Genomic DNA, 18680 nt, shown 5'->3' on the forward strand with positions numbered 1-18680 from the left:
AATATAATGTGTCAGATGACTTTTATCTAAGTTATAAAGATTATACAGTATCACTAGAGATGTACTGCTATTTTAAATTGAAAAAAGACAAAAGAGGTAAAATATCTTAAGTGAGTGGTTATTTGAAATACTAATCATATTTTAAGAAAGCATAAAAAAAGTAAAACAATAAAGGCAATGGTGCCCAAGATTAGTATCAGTCAACTGAAAATTGAACAAGTCAACCAATTAACTGGCTGTATTATCTATACTTCGTCAAGCAGTTAATTGGGCTGACTCTTCCAAATCAACAGTCTCAGACTACAAGGAAAACAGTGACATAACTGTCAGTCATTCAGTTTCCAAGATTTATGCCTACCAAGTTCCAGTAAGGTTGTGTTTTATTTTGGCCTTCATGACAGTGAAGCTCTATGGGTCCACTTCTCCATATATTAATGATAAAAATTATTCCAATCAAGAAAATCTGCAATTTAATGTAGAGGAAACCAAAGAACCATGAGCACTCACTTCAGAGAAGTGTGTACAGTGGTCTCCCCTTATCGCGAGGGATATGTTCCAAGACCCCCAGTGGACACCTGAAACCACAGATAGTACCAAACCCCATGTATATTATGTTTTTTCCTAACTAGGGCTAACGGGTGGTAGCTTATACAGAATGGATACACTGGGCAAAGGGATGATTCACATCCTAGGCGGGACAGAGCAGGACTGCAGGAGATTTCATCACACTACTCAGAATGGCACAAAATTCAAAACTTATGAGTTGGATATTTCTGAAATTTTCCATTTAATATTTTTTTAGATGTGGGTAACTGAAACCCTGGAAAGTGAAACCATGGATAAGGGGGTACAACTGTACCTTTTGTGATATAAATGTCAAATAATAGCTAGTTGGAATCCTGAAATTATAACCTTAGGTTAATTATGTTTCAAATGAATTTTGATTGCATAGATTGATGATTCTTAACTAGGAGATGGCAGGCATGTCCACTGATACTAATGTTGGTGTGCTCTACCCCTGAGGGGTGGATCTCTTAGGTATAGTGGATGGGATTGAGAACCACTGGTATAAATAATGAACATACTTGCATTTAGCAATGGGGGAAATAGGAATGATCTCCTTAACATAAAAATATATAAACTAAGAACTTTTCAATGTGTCAAAATAAGATTTAATTATACTGCAAATGTCCAGTCGTGTTTTGCATGAGTGAAATATTTGATGGTACTGATGAGTTTATATCAGTGATTATACAACAAGAAGGCAAGGGTCCTGTGGACACTTCTGAACCGTCTCAACTCAGTTCCTGCAAAACAAAACAAATCAGAACAACAACAACAAAACTGAACGACCATATTTCAAGGGCATCTGTCTGTTATTCACCAGTGTATCTCTATGATTAGCACAGTGGTTAGGACTGTACTAGGATGGTCGTAGGTAGGAGATACTAGATACTTGATAAATATTTGTTGAATTAATAAATTGAGTTGAAGCTGAGTAAAAAGTAATTAGTTGTTTCCATAGTTGCAATTCTATTGCGAATTTTAAAAACTGATAACTTTTGGTTGCTCAATATCCACTTGAATTTTATGATTAGAAACAATGATAAAGTGGTAAACAAGTATCTTGCATTGATTGCCCTGTTTTATTTGTGTGTTTACAGGCAAATGGACATAGTTTTGTACATATGGAACATGAAAAAGCTGTATTACTACTGAAGAGTTTCCAGAACACAGTAGACCTAGTTATTCAACGTGAGCTTACTGTCTAAATATTTTTTATAAATAGTGAAGATACTCTAGCCAGACCTAATGTTCAAAAATAAATTTATACATAGAAACAAATTTTGCCAATTGCTGGACCAATGGCAAACATTAGTGCCAAATGTATAATACTATATGTTAGCACTGATCATCCTTAAAAATGTTAACTATATAAATATGATGTTCATGTGGTTATGTATTAGTTTTAATTGTCAGCCTCTGGCTGTGCATTGGTGCAGTTTTGGTTTTGGTTTTGTTTTTTTTAATCAAATAAGTTTCTTCTCGAAGTGGATTTCATATAATTTTGGAGCACGGAAGCACACACAAGCTCTTTACGAATTCTGCTCTCCATCAGAAACACTGCCTCAAAGTTGTATATGCCTTTATATAGAAAATACAAATATAAAGAATTGTAATTCCCATAAAATATTTCTAGCACAAGGTATATGTTGGCATATATACAAAAAGAATATAGAAAAAACAATATTTTCATAAACTAACCATCTCGGATTGAGAAAGAAAATATATCTTAAAATAAGACTTTAATATATTGAATCTTTTTCAATAAAAATTACATGATAATGCCTTATGAAAGTAACTGTACATATGGTATAAAGTGTTTATATTTGGTTCCATATTCATTTGCTAAATTCTCATAACACAGAGTGAAATATTTCATAAATTAGCCGTTTATCTCTGGGTCTTGAATAAAAAGACGACAAACTAATTTGTTCAATGCCTTTAGTTAATTACAACACATAGAGTTAAGATACAGACTAAAGATCATTGGGGATAAATCGTTTCCACCACAAATTTAAGCAGTGAATGATGGGTGGCAGGAAAGGTATTGCTTTATTTCTTTCCAGTTTATGTTGATTATAAACTGTAGCCCCTGTGATTTCTTTACATGTAAATGTGGAATTTATTTGTGTGTTGCTTTATCTAATTTGCTACTTTTAAATCATTTAAAACGAGTTTTGAGGATTGATAAAATTTATCATTAAGAAAGACTGTTGTTAGAAAGTTATGATGGGTGATTAAAAAACTTTAATATTTAAATATGACACTTCAAATATAATTTCTCAGAGCTATGGTCTACTGTATTATTAATTTCAGTGCCTGTTTTTGTGGGAAGAAATAGAGAAAATACTTTTTTCCAAAAATGTTTTGAAGTATATAAAATCCTGAATTCTGTCTCACTGGAGAGAAAAACAAACATAGTTAATATAGAATTAGTTATTTTTACAGTGGAGCTGTTTTCCTCTATAAATGGTCAAAAGTCATTTTATAATCCTTTAAAGATGTTTCTTTTATACATTAGTCATTAATTTGATTAAAATATTAATTTGAAATTCCAGAATAATTTCCCAGAGTTAGTTGTATGCATTCTCTCTCATATTTCCACATAGCTTTTTTTTAAATATATATAATGAATTTACTTTACATACTAATGTTTCAAGTAAGAATTCTATTAGGATTTTCACCATGGTATCACATATTGATGTCACCAAAGCTCTGAGAGTAATATTTGTATGTTAACTGTTTTATGGGGACATTGAAAATATTGTATTTTTGTAGGGTCTATTAAAATGAGTGTCACTTATTAGAAGTACAGTGGTATTTTTTGGCAATAGAATTTGTCGCTTGAAGGCAAATGATGCTTCACTTTATAGATGATGCACTAATTTTGATGTTGCTTTATGTCAGGGTGACATTATACCATGATTTTATAGGGTTTGACATTTAGCAAATAATTAAATGATTGGCCTATTTAATGTGTTTCCCAGAAGTAACTTTTAAATGCATTTTAATATATTGACAGTTTCTGATGAGACATGTCTTTCAGAGCCTAATTTTCTCTGTCAAAAACTCACATCAAACCACTGTATCCAGCTGCTATTATAGGATGATCATCAGTGATCAAGACAGAGGCCCTCACTGGCCTCACAAGATCACTTAAAGGAAAGGCAAACACCTGGGTGTAGTTTGGTGGCAATGAAGCATCTCAAATCATCCCCTCAGTTGTGTTTAATCTGTCGTGGGAGAGGTGGGAGAAGAGCCAGGTTAGGATTTCCCAAGTCTTTCTTCTTATGTCATGTTTCCACATCAAACCCAGGGCTTCAGGAGAAGCTTCTGAGGCACAAAGCTGAGAGGACCATGATCCTAGTAAACACCTCTACACTCCTGATGTAACAACATTGTCTTAGGCCAATGCTTTAATCCTTCCTGTTCTGCAGGAAGTGAGGAAAAGAGAAAAGGGATCCCTGACCAACTGGAAAAGAAATCTGATGTGCCAAAGCCCCTCCTTGTCAATTGTACTGCCATGCTGCATACTGAGAAAAGGCAGGTAATCATGAAAAGAGGCACTGTTTTTTAGGTTGACTAAAGAAAATCACTAATCACTTGAGGGGGGAAAACATCTAATTGATTCCATAGGTGACCAAAACCAATAATACATTGATTTTTGAGTATTGACTTTTTTGGAGTAACTGGTTTTGCTGCCTGAAATTAGAATCTGGCTTATGTTAACAACAACAAAAATTTAAGGCTGTGCCTTTAAAGAAAAGAAAAATCAACAACAAAAAAGTAGTGGTATTCATGATGACTCCAGTAAAGTCATCTCTTGGTCTTTGATTTTTTTTGGAATCTTTCTGCTGAGGAAGCCGTCAAATCTGATGGATCAGTAAGACACACTGGAGGGGAAGGATCAGAGGGGGGAGGAACAAGCACTGAAAATTATTAGTAGATTTGCTGCAGATTTTGCAAGCCAAATAGACATCAGTGGACAATTTTTAAAACTATTTACATGGCTTATAATATATTGTCACAAAAGCTCTCTTATGATAATTCCAGCCTTCCAAACAACACGTCACCTAAACAAACATAATAATTTCAAAATACAAGTGTACTTTTGACAGGGAATACTCAAAGTCAGTGTGACATACAAATATTTACATCATGCTAATTTATTGCACATTGAAACCTATAAAATGTATGTGTTCCAGTTAATTAGGACTGTAATTACAGAGGCTTCAGACAAGTCCAGTTGTTTCTGGGCCTTACGTTGGCTTACAACCTTCAGGATGGAAAGCAGCTTTAAAGAGGGGGTGACAAGTCAGCATTAATTTGTTTTTAATCTTAAAGATGAAGATCTCTAAGATGATCTTTAAATCTTAAAGGTGATTTAAAAGTAAGTCTGAAATATCCTTAACCAGGCGAGCTAAAGAGAGAGAATATTCAGAGGGAGGAAAACATTGGAGAAATTAGATTTATGTATGCAAATAATAAGTGAAAAGTATCTGAATTTTCCAAAAAGGTTAGATGAAGGAAGCCAGAAAAACATTTTACTTTTAATCATAAAATCTATTCAGTATCTCCACCACAATTTAAAGCTTTGGAAAACTTGTCTTTCCATTGGCTTTTAACGCTGCCCTCTGTCAGCTTCTGTCCCTCACTGGCACGCAGATCAGGAACGTCTATTCTGATGAATGCGCTCTTATCAAGGGGCAACAACCCAGATAAAAAGCCATGGTGGTATAGAACAAGCACTCTAAGTCTTTGGTAAATTCAAGCAGACAACATGTTTGACTGATTCCTGATGTACTGACCAAACAGCAGGTTTATTGAAACACTGGGTCAGTCAAAAGTTACGCAAACAATGAAATCCAGTAAAGTAGGAAGATGAGTCCTTTATTTAGTATCAAGAAAAGCAGGGCTGACTTGCCAGTAAAGTTCCTCTCCCAGAAATGCTAAATCTTTCTGACGCTTAATAAAATGTTCAAACACTGGGTTGGTGACGTGCCCTGTCTTATGTTTGCAGTTCCCTGATCATCTGGGAATTGGGGGGAAATCTATAGATTCAAGATCGCTTGCATGAACTTTTTTACTTAGCAATAACTGCCTTCTATTAAGAGAAGCATCCTGCCTTGGCCCAGAATATTTCCCCATCTCAGCAAGACCATCCCCCAAGTATACATTGTAGCAAGAAAATAGAATGTGGACTGTGGAGAAATAGACGTGCACTATAGAAAGCCTGTGGGTTAATATTATAGCAGATCCTGGGTGTCTGCTCTCCTATGCATCCTTTTAGCTTCATTTGATCTATACTATTCAGAGAATGTATTTTCCGAAACACCCCACCATACAAAACTAAGGCAGATGCAATCAGGTTTTCTAGTTCTATTCTGAACTGCCTGGGGCGTTTCTGTTTCTTTACGTAAAATGGGCCTTTCTTCATTGCTGCTGTTGCTGCTGTAGATCCATCCCTCCAACTCCCCGTGATGTTCCTGCTGCTGTCCTGCTGACACAAGGATAAGGGGCCGCCTTAGAGTTCTGTTGGGAGACCCTTGAGTATTGACTGATGGTTCCAGCCCCCAGTTTGGTAGGAACTTTCTTGGGTGTTGAAGGAAGCTGGAGTAGTAGTATTAACCAAGGGTCCCAAGTGGATCACTTATTGTGTCCCTGACAACAGAAACACAGCTTGTGCGCAACGGGGAAGGTGGCAATGCCTTAAGAGAACCGTGTTCCCACTTCTGTTTCCAACTTGTTGAATTTTACCATATCGAGGACGCTCTCTGAGCCTCCCAGCTGATTGTTATTGGGACAGGTTCCAGTCTTCCTTACCTTTGACACCATCTGCAAGAGAATGGTCTGGAAACACGCCCTTGTGTGGGTATAAATTGCACGACTTCTACTTTGGAGAATTAAGAGATTTCTGATAAATGAAGGGGAAAAGTCCACTCTAAGGTTGATTAAAAAGAGTAAATGAAAATCTAGGAAGATTGAATCGCCTGGGCTTTTTACTATGTGAGTGTCATAATCTTCCCTGAGAGCAGTTCTATGGGAAGTAAAGAGAGGAAAACTGAGAGAGGGGAAGTAATTCCCTGGTTCCAACTTTAGAAGCATTCCTTCATCTGCAGAGTCCCCCAGTGGGATTCTGCTGTAGGACAGACGGCTCACAATGTGTAACAACCCATTGCACATTAAGCAAGATAAGAGATGGGCCTGGGTGTGAGGCAGGCACAGACGAGAAGGATATCTCTGCAGCTGTGCCAACACCTCCCCAATCGTCCTGGGCTGCAAAACAAGTTTTTTGTTTTTTGCCTAATTTTGTTCATAGCAGCACCTCAAAGAGTGGAAGGTTGTGAAATTCAGGCAGTGTTTTTGTAGAAGGCACTGAAATCCTGTGACTCTTATTCGTCTGGGGTTGGAACCAGCGTAGGCTTGACCCAAAGAAAAAGCCACGGGTCAGATTTCCACAGACGTGATTTTCAAACCTACAATTTCTTCTCTCTTTTAAAAAAGAAAAGGTTCTTTTTTATTTTCATTCCTTAAGCTAGTGTAATAGTCAATGTATGTAGGAATATATGCTGAGAAAAAAGTTAAATGAATTATCCAATCTTTAGTTTTGACAGTATATATATTTTTTCTTAAAACTGTCACTGTTGCACAGTTGTATTATTTCTGCCAGTTTTTTTCCTTCTTTAAAATAACATGATGAGTAAGCAGCCTACAAATACGCAGGCATCTCTACACCCAGAGTAAAATATCTTAGTACAGAGAATTTTATTTTCATCAGCCAACGCCGTATTTCCTCCACAGGAAAACAGTGACTGTAGCTGAATCTCAGATGCCCAAGGTATGTCATTCATAAATTCAAAACATTTGGGGACATTTTATTGAAGAATACAAGAAAAACATTAAACACAATGTTTATAAATATTTGTTGAGCATCAACTATCTACCAGGCACTGCAAGGGGTAGAACATGGTCTCCTCTGCACAGAATCTCACGATCAAGTGGAAAGATGGGAGAACTTCCAGATCAAAGACAGTACAAGGCTATGTGGTGAGTCCCTTTGTCCATGCCCTCAGCCCATGTATTGCAAAAGGAAGTAGCATCTTTAGTGAAATCTCTTTTGGGTTTGAGCATGGTTGTTCCATTTGCAGCTACAGATAGGTCTCCCTGCTGCGTCCTCGGGCCTTTGGAGGCCATTATGAATGTTTGCCAGGATTTAGCGCAATATTTGATAGGCTAGAAGTGGCAAGAGTGGACACCTTACTGGACAAAATAAATAGCAGCCAGAATCTGTTGAATACTGGAAGAGAATATTGCCAGTTTGTTCTAAAGAAGAGAGAGAATATAATAAAAAATGGTGTCCCTCAACCTGGCCCAGCACTGTGTCTGTATGCCCCTGACATGATGGGGAGAGAGATGGAAGTTAGCACTTTAAAAGGCATGGCATGTTTGATCAAAGAGATTCTTCTATGTTGAATGTCCCCAAAGGCTCCCTCCTGTGACTGCTGCCTCTTGTAGACTGTCAGGAGCACGGGACATAGGACCCGTGAGCATAGGACCCAATATCAGATTGACCCACCCAGAAATGCCATGAGTTGAGCTGGCTACACTCCATGTTGGTTTACTGCACTTCCTTCAGTGGAGTGAAGAACACTTCCACTGCATGCTCTTCAGCCCATCCCATGGAAATACCGTTTGCATGAGGTTGGATCACATGTACTCACATATCATAGACATCTATTTATTCTTCCAAGTGTGATCCGCTGAAGCTAGGCATTGCTAGTTTTCTCTTCACCCTATCTATATACACTCAGTGTGTTAGAACCTAGAAATCCTTTGCTTTTCCTGAGTCCTCGCTGTGCTTTTCAATCTCAGCCTTTGCCCACACTGGTCCCTCTACTGGAATGTCTTCCTCTCCCCTCTTCCTTTCTAAATTATCAAAATTATATGCAGCCTTCAAGGTCCAGCTCAAACATCACCCCTACCATTAAACTTTCCCTAATCCTAATTGGAAGAAATTTCTCTTCCTCATATTAATACCATCATATTAACTTTTGTTAATATAGCACTTGATCCATTCCACCCGAGGTCATAGCTCTTTGGCATCTGTTCTTTCTCTCCTATTGACTGGACACCCTTTGAGAGGATCGGACAGTACTTTACGGAGGCATTCTGGATAGAAGAGCTTCCAGAGGGCACGTCTGGCTTTGTTTACTGTGAATCCTCAGTGTCTGTTCCAGTGTCATAGGTATAGCAGGTGCACAATAAATATTTGTACAGTGATTAAATGGGTGACAGGCCTGACACATAAACACACTTAATATATACTGAATTAAACAGGAAGTTGATGTTCAATTTGCATAATCTTAAATCATGAACCTTTCACTCTCAGTTTATTCACCATTTCTAGTTTCTTTTTTTTTTTTGATTCTCTCTTTTAACCCAATCCTCCTCCCCTCCTCAGCATTTCTTTTAAGGCCTTTTAGGCTCTTATGCTGTGTTTCAGCAGTGGTGTTTAACTTCCCTGCTATGTGTTCTAAGGACCTTAACAACACTGTCCAGAAAGTTTAAGCCATGGCTTTTGTTCATTTAATTGGAGAACATCATATCTACAATTTTGATTTGCCTGGGTTTTCGTTCTCTTCTTGGAAGAAGTCACGCATATGGATGTCAGAAATCTCTCAGAGAAATGAATTCATGAGGTTGACTTACAGAGCCAGGTTCTGGTCTGACAGGCGTCTAGAGACAATCAAGCCCTCATGCTCATTTCACCAGAGGCCCGAGGCTGGAGAGGGGTGACTCTGGGAACTAAGGAGACAGAAGGACATGGTCGGATATGTTTCACACCCCTTTTTAAGGTTCTTCTCCCTGTGCACTGTGACTTGGTAGGTGACTTTGCCCAAGCTATTTGTAAAATTCAGAGGTGTGGGGAATAGTAAAGGGAGCTGTGACAGGGATGGGGCGGGGAAAGGTAGTTGGGAAGAGGGAGTCTCCAACCCTATTTTAGCTCTAAAATTTAATGAAACTGCTGCCTCCTGCTGTCTGTTCTAGACTAAAGAAAAGCCTGTCCACAGGCCTTTGGCCATAGTTCAGCATGACAGTGTTTACACACTGCATTTTGGCATCATCTCGTGGACGGATTCCACCACCTGTATCCCTAAAGTGAAAATGTCATATACTCCAGCCAAAATTCTCAGGCCACTGCAAAAAGCTGTAGAATTAACATGATTAGCTATTTAGATAGATCACAGAAAATCTGGGTTATCTTAATCAAACCACATGCCCCCTGCCAAACTCATATAGTGGTCAGAACCTGACCTGTTGATCTCAAAGTAGAAAGAAAGCTATTTATACTGCTATTAGCATTGGCTTCATTAGATACCTCCCTTGTAGGGGTAAAAAAATGGAGTCCCATCTCTGAAAAGAAAAACTGTCCGAGCGCGGAGAGCCATAGGTTGGTAAGCTCCCCACCACAACTGCTTTGTCACCTCGTAGGATCTTGCTTTCCTTGCAAGTAAAGCATTTCTTTCTTAGTTTTCTAACAAAAATATTTCCCATATTTTTCTATTCAGGTTTCATTGCTAATTGACTACAGAATTGAGTGAAATATTCCCAAACGTAAAATCCATTTCTCATCTACTATTTGATACTAGTAATACTACTACTAATACTAGTTACTCCATCTGCTTCTGCCTTTTAATTTCTTTGTATGAGGAGAACTTGCTAACTGGCTGATTATGGCCTCTTTTCATGAAAGTTTTTGTCTAGAAGTCATTAATATGCTTGGAAGGAAACCTCCATCATCCGTTTCTGTGCTGGTGTGGCCCCTCAAGCTCTCCAGAGGACCACAGCTTCGCCTCACAGCCCAGTGTCTGTGTATTTACATGAGGAAAAGACATGCCAGTGTCAGTGTGAACAAAAATGAAGTGAAAACGAAAAGTCAGATATTAATTGAGAGAGTAACATTATTTTAGAGTAGTAAGTGGGTAAGAGTATTTTAGAATAGCAAGAGTACTTTAAGTATTTGAAGCAAGAGTACTTTAGAAGAGTGAGGAAGAGGACGAGCGGACTTGAGGGCTGGATGAAGGAGAGAAATTAATCAGTTATTAAGGGAGTAAGAATGAGTCAGGGATAAGAAGGGAGATAGAGGACTGATCGAGAAGAACAGAGAGAAACTGGATGACAGAAACCTGACTCAGACTCAGGCCCAGCCTCCAGTCACCAAGAGACCAGACGGCCCAAACCCCCTTCCTCTCCCTCCCTCTCTCCTGGCCACAAGAGAGATCTTTCAGCTCGTCGTGGTTTCTGGCCTCCCTCCTGCTCTTCCAAAGTAGAAAGAAGAATTCAAAATGAAAAATAAGGTGTATATTAGAAACATCCTCATTTAATTGCTATTTATTTCCAGAAACTATTTTCGTAATGTAGTGGGTAATTTGTCAGTCATGCAACATCTCAGTACAAGGAAAATCACTAAAAGTTATCTCATAAAAAAAAATTACCAGAGCACTTTTCTGAAATAAAGGCCAGTCTCAAACAATATAGCCACAGGTAAAAGTTCTGTGGGGAAATGAGGAAAATTATTGTTCTCTCATAAGACAGAAAAGGACCTTGAGAGGATCTGGTTCGTCTACCTTTGGGGAAGAATTGATGCAATTTTTAAATTCCTCCAGAGAAGAGGCTACCACTTGCCTCACTTCCCACCCTGATAAAGCAACCAGTCATGAGTTTGGTCCCAGTAAGAGCCTCCGTTTGAATCACTGGGTTGGGTCTGACACGTACTGTCCTCACAGACAGTGGGACAGATGCACGCACATTACAGGAACGTGTCTGCAGTTAGCAAGAGTCGCCACTAGATGGAGCCCTTCTATCCATATTTTACATCCGAGTCTTGGCAATTCTCGATCTTGGATGACCATTTTATACCTGCTGAGCTGATATAGCTGTTAATAAATAACTGCTAACAAACGGTTGATAAAGCTGTTAACACATATTTCCATACTCTTTTGAGAGAATTAATTTGAAGCAATGCTCTCAATTTAAACAATATAAGGAAAAAAATTAAGAGCTTTGAGCTTATTTTCCGCAGTTTCTATATTTTTTGACTAAAACTCTCAGGTTGTACCAACCATCCCAGGACCCAATCAGAGAGAGAGAGGGAGAGACTCTGCTCTCTCTAAGCCTCAGGTGAATGTGTGATTTAGAGTGTTGATGTTCCCAGTTGTTCAGTTTAATTATTGCATCCGCCAGTTTAATAGTTCTTCTCTACTTGCTTGTGTTTTCCAAATATTTTGTGACTCTCTGCCATCATTTTAACCAAGCTTCCTTCAGATATGCTCATTCCAAATATGTGGGAAGATATTTGCTACAAATTATTTAAAATAACTCTAACGTTAGTGCAGTCTGAGTACGTGTGGATCTGTGCATGGCTTCATTTCCAGCTGACATCTGGCAGTAACTAGGCATCTAGTAGAAACTCGTAATGTTTCATTTTGTCTATGTGTGCAAGTCATCAGATTTCATCTCACTACAAAATGAATAAGGAATATATTTCAAAATGTATCTTATAAAGTGGTAATCGGATTCGAGGGACAGCTGACCATCTCCCCCAGCCTCCTTTCTTTCAGTCAGATGCCCAGTGCTGAAGGCTCAGTGCCTCTGGCAGCTTTGGGGACACGTGTCCTCAAGCTATTTTGGTTCTTAGGTTTGGAACTTCAGGGCCTCTAATAACTGGATCATTGTTGAAAAAGCCAAATATTTCTGTTTACTTCTTCTAAGCTAATTATGTCCCCACGCTCACAGCTCGCCCAGCACCCTTGTGTGGGCCTCTCCTTTGCTTATACCATCAAAGCCCTACTTCTTTGTGGGTTCGTGGTGTTTCTCTGCCCACCGAGTCATCATTTTCTCTTCCAAGCCCAAGCAAAACTAGAAGGAAAACAAGGTGTTCTTTCCCGAAGTCTGTATAAAACTAGCTAAATCCTCTGGTGTTTTCCTCCACAGGAAGGTTTCCTCTGGCCCCGTGATCACCAACTACTCATATAGTTGTGCTCTTTCTTAGCAAATTCGTTCCACCTTCCTTGGGGTTGGTGTTCCATAACTCCTTTCTGACTTCAAGTAGGCCGATCTTAGTGTACCATCTTGGGTTTGCTTCCTCTTCTCTGGGAAGCTAACAATCTCCTGAACAAACGTAAATTGTACAGAGCGCGGCCACACATTGTAAACCCAACACAAGAGGTGTCCACCACGGTTTTCTTCTTTTGAATACAGCTTTTTCCTTTTTTATTTGTCTTATTTTCTATTTCATTGTCTTTTTCATCCCTTCTCAGACTTCCATAGGCTTTTAATGATGAGTTTACTTGTAGAATCTTGAACTAAATATTAGAATAAAAATTAGGAAGAATTTGTACTGAGAATGATGAGAAAACTGACTTGAAAGCTATTTCTGTACTCCAATAGTGGTTTTTTTGTTTTATTTTGTTAACACTGGTGGTACTGTACTACCTCTAGACTTTTGGTATCAACTATTATGTAAAGTATTTCTTTTTCTTTTTTTTTTATATAGGATTTTTTGTCGTATACAGAGAATGGGAATTTGGTAATCCTGGGAGCAATGTCTAGGTCATTGCTTCCTACCCAGCAGCCAGCAGAGCTCACCCAAGGCCTGAGATGTTGATCCCTTCAGAGCACAGGGTCTTGTGGCTTATGGCTTTCGCTTGGGGCCTGGAGGGACCTTATCTGTTTTACCCACCTGTGCCCCATTATGCAGAAAAACATGATCATTTTCTATCTGTGCCATGATGTAAAGAGGTTGGGAAGCTCTGCTTTTAGGTCCAACAAACAGCAAGACCACCAAGGTTACGGGGGGTGGGTAGGGCCCTAAGCAGCTGACGGAAGAGAAAAAAGCAGCGAGGAACTGTCACTTAAAGTGCCTGGATCCCTATGAAACACTCCTCGAATCCTCCCTGCTCCCACCAGGATGCTGATTGTCCAGTTGTGTCACCTCCCTGCAAGATGAGTCAGGGATAGTCATACTTAAGACTCCACTGACTTCTGTTGGTGTTTGTTAAGCCAGAACTCCCTGGTGAAAGAAAAGGTGGTGAGGTAGTGGGCAAGTCTCCTTCTCCACATTTGATGTTTCCTCCGTGGTATCATTGTACAAACCGTTTCTGACTTCTAACACTTGTCTTTCGTTGCTGTCCTTCTGCTTGTTTTAAACTATCCATCTTCTTTGACAGCCAGTCTTTGGACATAATTCTTCAGCCATACTTGTGGTGGTGTTCAACTTAGCAGTAAGTATTTTGCACTTGATAGAATCACACAGTCTCGTTATGGTCAAGACAGATTCTCTGGCAGGCCATCACTCTGATATGTTCTTTGTAAAACCATGAATGTTCTAGCAAACATTACAGATCTGTTTGCGACCATTTCCCAGAGAAATTCAAACTCAAGACTCTCTCTCTCTCCCCTTTTCTCTCTCTCTCTCTCTCACACACACACACAAAATAAGTATGAGGCACTTGTTTTTTTTTAGGTTTTCACATATTTCCCAAAAATGACAGTTACTATCCCTGTGACCTAGGGACCTAGATCATCAAAACTACTCAAAGGTAAGGGACTATGCCTTCTTCTTCTTTTCTTTTTTAAACTTTCCATAAATATCTCCAGTATGTGCATCTACCCCCACAACAACATCTACTCATATTTAGAATAGTATTCATCCAGGCCTGCATGTAGGTTTGAACAGATCTAGCTCAGAGAGGCGTTTAAGTAATTCTCTCCTAAGTTTTCCTTTGGACCATCCTAAGATTTGTCCTCTGGCCAATCTATGTGTTTATCCTTTAAAAAGAAATTATCAGTGGTTAAAATAATTTATCTTTTTCTTGCTGTACATTCAGTTTAATCAATAAATGTTAATGAGCAAAGGATTTTGAGAACAGTGGGAGATAGAAGTATAAATAACCCATGTTCCCTCCCCTCAAGAAACAAAGTCTAGTGGGGAGACAGACACATAAAAAGTCTAATAAATGCTACTGTGTAGGCACAAAATACGGGAGAACAGAGAGCAGTGCGTTACCGCTTTCCCCCGCGGTCTAATAAAATGGCAATGCTTCCTCCCAGCTTTAGTGTCTTCATAACGTGGATGAGGCACCTTTTTCTATTCCCTCAGGAAGCAGGCTCCTGTCTCTCACTTATGTTCTTTTCCACAAAGGACAGTCTCAGGTGACAGTGGGAATGCAGATAACTGCAGCTTCATCGTGGATGAACCGTTGTCACGGAGGGACAGTCACCAGCCTGGCTAAGTTCTCGCTTCTACCTTCACTTGGCTTTGTCCTCAAGGGGTCCCTTAGGGGTCACAGTCAGAGGGGCTGCAGGAATCAAGGGCATCCTCCTTCCTGGCGGAGGGCACCGCAGCTTGATAACAAAGGCCTACTATTCCACTTGAAGAGATCAATCTGAGGAAAGGAGAGAACAGAACACTTAACCTTTAGTGTCTCTTGAAATCTGTGCTTTAAAATAATTCATTTGTATTTTAAACACCTGAGAAAAGTGTACGTGCTTCTGGTGGACTTGCATATTCTAAATACTTATCATGCCCCCTCACAGAAGGGAAAGATGGCAGTCTTTACTGTTGGCAAACACCCCGCTATTAGGGAGATGCTTTGTGTTTAAGAACAGAGCAGGACCCATTGGAGTTCAGTAAGAAATGCAACTTGAACATCACCTGTGATAAAATTTTCCAGGGATAAGAGACTAAGAGTGCCTGGAACTATGCAGATACAGACCAAGTCCCACGATGCCATTTGCATGGACAGCTGAACTGCCCATGTGCCCTGGCCCCAGCTCTTCCCTAAGAGTCACCCAGTGTTCACAATTTCAGCTGCCCTGGTGACATCTCTGAGCACTGAGAAGTGGTAGCCATCTAAATGCCCACGAGTTATTCTGAGTGAAGAGTCTCTTCAGAGATTACACTGGCAAGAGAAATAGCAAATATGGTTTTATAGCCAACAAAATCCCAGGGTTTCTGTCTGCTCCTGGAGGTTAAAATCAAGGATTTTTTTTACTCAGGTTTAGATTAGCCTAGAGGTGGGAGACCAACTTTATAATAAAGGTGGGTTCAGAAAGTACATGAGTTCAACTATGGTCTGGAAGTTAGCCGCCATTTGGTGATAAAGTAGTGAGTTTTACCTTAGAGCAATTCAGTGTCTGTGCATCAACTTAGACAATGTGAGTTTATTAAAATATTTGCAGTGGGTTGTGGAGCAGGCTTACATTTGAAAATGAGATTGTGCTTCTTAAATGCTTACTCAGAGGGCTCCGACCCTCAAGGACCACTTTGGGCATATAGCTGGAGATCAAGGTTGAAGGTATTGAAAAAAGCCCGGTGTCTACGTATATTCAGTGGCCAACATGAAAAAGGCATCTTTTTTTTTTTTGCACTATTAAATTGAACTATTTATTTATTTAACACCTCACCTTAATCCAGAAAGAACAGTCATGGAGTATGATGCCCTTAGTTGGTTGGTTGTTTTTTAGGTTTTTTAAAAATAAAAATGGTATATACTTAAGGTATACATGATTTGATATATAAATACATAGTGAAATGATTACTACAGTCAAGCTAATTAACGTCTCATCTCCTCACATAGTTACCTTTTTTTTTTAATGGTGAGAGCACCTGAAATCTCCTCTTTTAGCAAATTTCCAGTATTCAATACAATATTAACTGCAGTCATCTTGCTGAACATTAGATCTCTAGACTTATCCATCAAATGGCTATGCCAGAGACATCACCACTCCACTTTAAGTCAGCTTTTTTGATTTCCACATACTTGCTACGGTAGTTGAAAGCAACAGATGTCCTAATATTGGCAAGATCAGTCCTTCCATGAACTATATACTGAACTGTATGACGAACTAGAGAAAACTCGGTAAAAGTTTTGTCTGTACCTCTTTAAAGTACATGATATAACAGAATCACTTATACAAGCTTTAAAGAAACTGACAGGAGAAATCACATCATTTAAAAAATTCAGAGTCAAATTTAAATTCTCAGTACGTCATGAGATTTGTTATAATAGTTTTAAATTCTTCTCTGAAGAATAAGTGGATGTGGTAACACTATTAAACACAGTTGTGTCAGGTGGCCTCCCAACCTGGAGGAGCTTGGGTTTGTCCAAGGTGTGACCTACCACTGAGAGAATCAGGACATCAAGGACAAAGCTCCTTACTCTTTAGTTTAGTGCGGGCCAGTCAGTCTCCGTCCAGGTGTCTGCTGCCTGATTTTAGAGACCACTCAGAAACGAAAAGAAACAGTCTCTTATTTAACATTTGTCAAATTCAAAGGCATCAGTGCTCGTGAAAACCTGACTCTATTTTATTTGCCCATCTCAGAGAGAGATCCGCTCACCTGTCCTCACTCTAAAGCAGTGCTTCATGTGGCTGTAAAGATGAGTTCTGCGTCAGGTTATTCTAATGTTTCCTAGTTGCAGAAACCAAGCATAGAAGTCTCCAATCCTGAAATTCACTGCAATATTGATATACGAAATTATTTTAGCATAAGCAAGATCACTGTACTCAAATCTGTTTATTGTCAAGTTTGCCTCCAAACTCTGCAAGTGGTAGAAAATTCAGGCATCTTATTGGATTTCAGAACTCCATAAGCACTTTCAGGAAAACAGAAATGAATGGGGTTTTGGCATGGCAGGAACTCATTGTTGAGATTGTCAAAGGACTCAGTAAGGAGCTCTAACAAATAGAATAGCAAATCACTAGCAAGAAAGAAATAAGCATTTCCAGTGAAATCTATGTCAGGTGTACTTACTGCCCAGAGAACATATTTTATTGAGACCATTTGCAGTTAGATGTACCCTAAAGTCAACTATCCAGTAATGGCTTGTCTCCCACTTCCTGGCTGATGATGTTCTGGTTTTTAATTTGTGTTGGGAAGGTGGGTCAAGTGAAGGGTGTCCCTACTACTTGAAAACTGGCTCTCCAGGAAGGGTCAAATCAAGCCATCTACAGTGTGACCTTCCCTACTCTCCTCAGGGCAATTGAATTTAAATATGGGCCAAAGGCTGAAGTCACAGGAATGAGGGTTTAATCATAGGATTTCAGCAAGTAGCCTTTTGGGAAGTTTTGGGGACAGGGCAGGTGGGGTTTCCCTGGAGCCTCTGAAAGTACTTTTCTAGATTAGGCTGGAACTTCAAGTCCTTGTTGTAGATTGTCCTGGAATCCTAGAGTCTGGTTTGATCAGTTTACTATCAACTCCAGAATGACAGAGGAGTGTACACAAGGAGGACTTGTATCAGGTGAGGTGAAATAATTATTTCCTTAATGAAAAACTAATTTAAATTCTAGGTTACTTACAATAGCTGCCATGTTGGGGAAGAGGGACCGCAGATTTGAAAGTTGTGGTGGTTTTTTTTTGTTTTTAAATATTTGGGAAAATGTTTCAAGCAATAATATATTAGGCATGCAATACTTTTGTCAGGTAGTGTGTGCTGGCTTTGGAAGGGTGAGAGGAGAATTTTTCCAGCAGCCTGCTTTGATTTATCGAGCTAAGCATGGACATGCCTTTCAAAGGGCACCTTTGATCATATGGTTAATTTAACATTTGGGCTGAAGAGTTCAACCTCACCAGGGATGGAACTGGATTTTACAGAGTTCCCCTTATCCAAACCACAGCGTGCTTACTGCTTTCTCCCTGTGTTCTCCACATCTCGGCCTCCAGCACCAGCTACTGGCAAGTCATTCTGTCCCTTTTCATTGGTCTGGCCACACGAGGAACATTCTGTTTCTTTAAATCCCAAATGCTCAAACTGCCGTGTAGAAACCAACTCCCTATAAATTTTCTCCACATTTAATCCTCGGCTTCTTGTCATATTTTCATTTTTCTGCATTGGTTCCCATGGTAACAAGTCTGTTGGCAGAGAAAGTGTTAACTCTGCTTTTAGCCTTCTGTACAATACGAAATCCTGCTAGTGATCCTCAGGCAAGTGTCATACAAAAAGGCAGGAAGTGACTACAGTTCCCTAGGCTAATGCCTCTAATCTCTTACCCTACTGCATGCATTTTCGACCTATCCCCAAACCGGGCCCACTGATGGGAGAGGAAAGACAGCA

The 18680-nt window shown here is 39.4% G+C and overlaps 1 protein-coding gene across 3 annotated transcripts in view; it reads left to right on the forward strand.

Annotated features, from left to right (window-relative positions):
- LRRC7 (leucine rich repeat containing 7) overlaps positions 1-1772 on the forward strand; it is a 395243-nt gene extending 393471 nt beyond the window's left edge. For all 3 annotated transcript variants that reach the window (XM_058537060.1, XM_058537063.1, XM_058537067.1), the window contains one exon: positions 1665-1772. In XM_058537060.1, coding sequence (XP_058393043.1) covers positions 1665-1772 — 108 coding nt within the window. The remainder of the gene's footprint in view (positions 1-1664) is intronic.
- The last annotated feature ends 16908 nt before the right edge of the window (positions 1773-18680 follow it).

This window comes from Diceros bicornis, chromosome 4 (genome assembly GCF_020826845.1).
Source record: "Diceros bicornis minor isolate mBicDic1 chromosome 4, mDicBic1.mat.cur, whole genome shotgun sequence".
Lineage (NCBI taxonomy): Eukaryota > Metazoa > Chordata > Mammalia > Perissodactyla > Rhinocerotidae > Diceros > Diceros bicornis.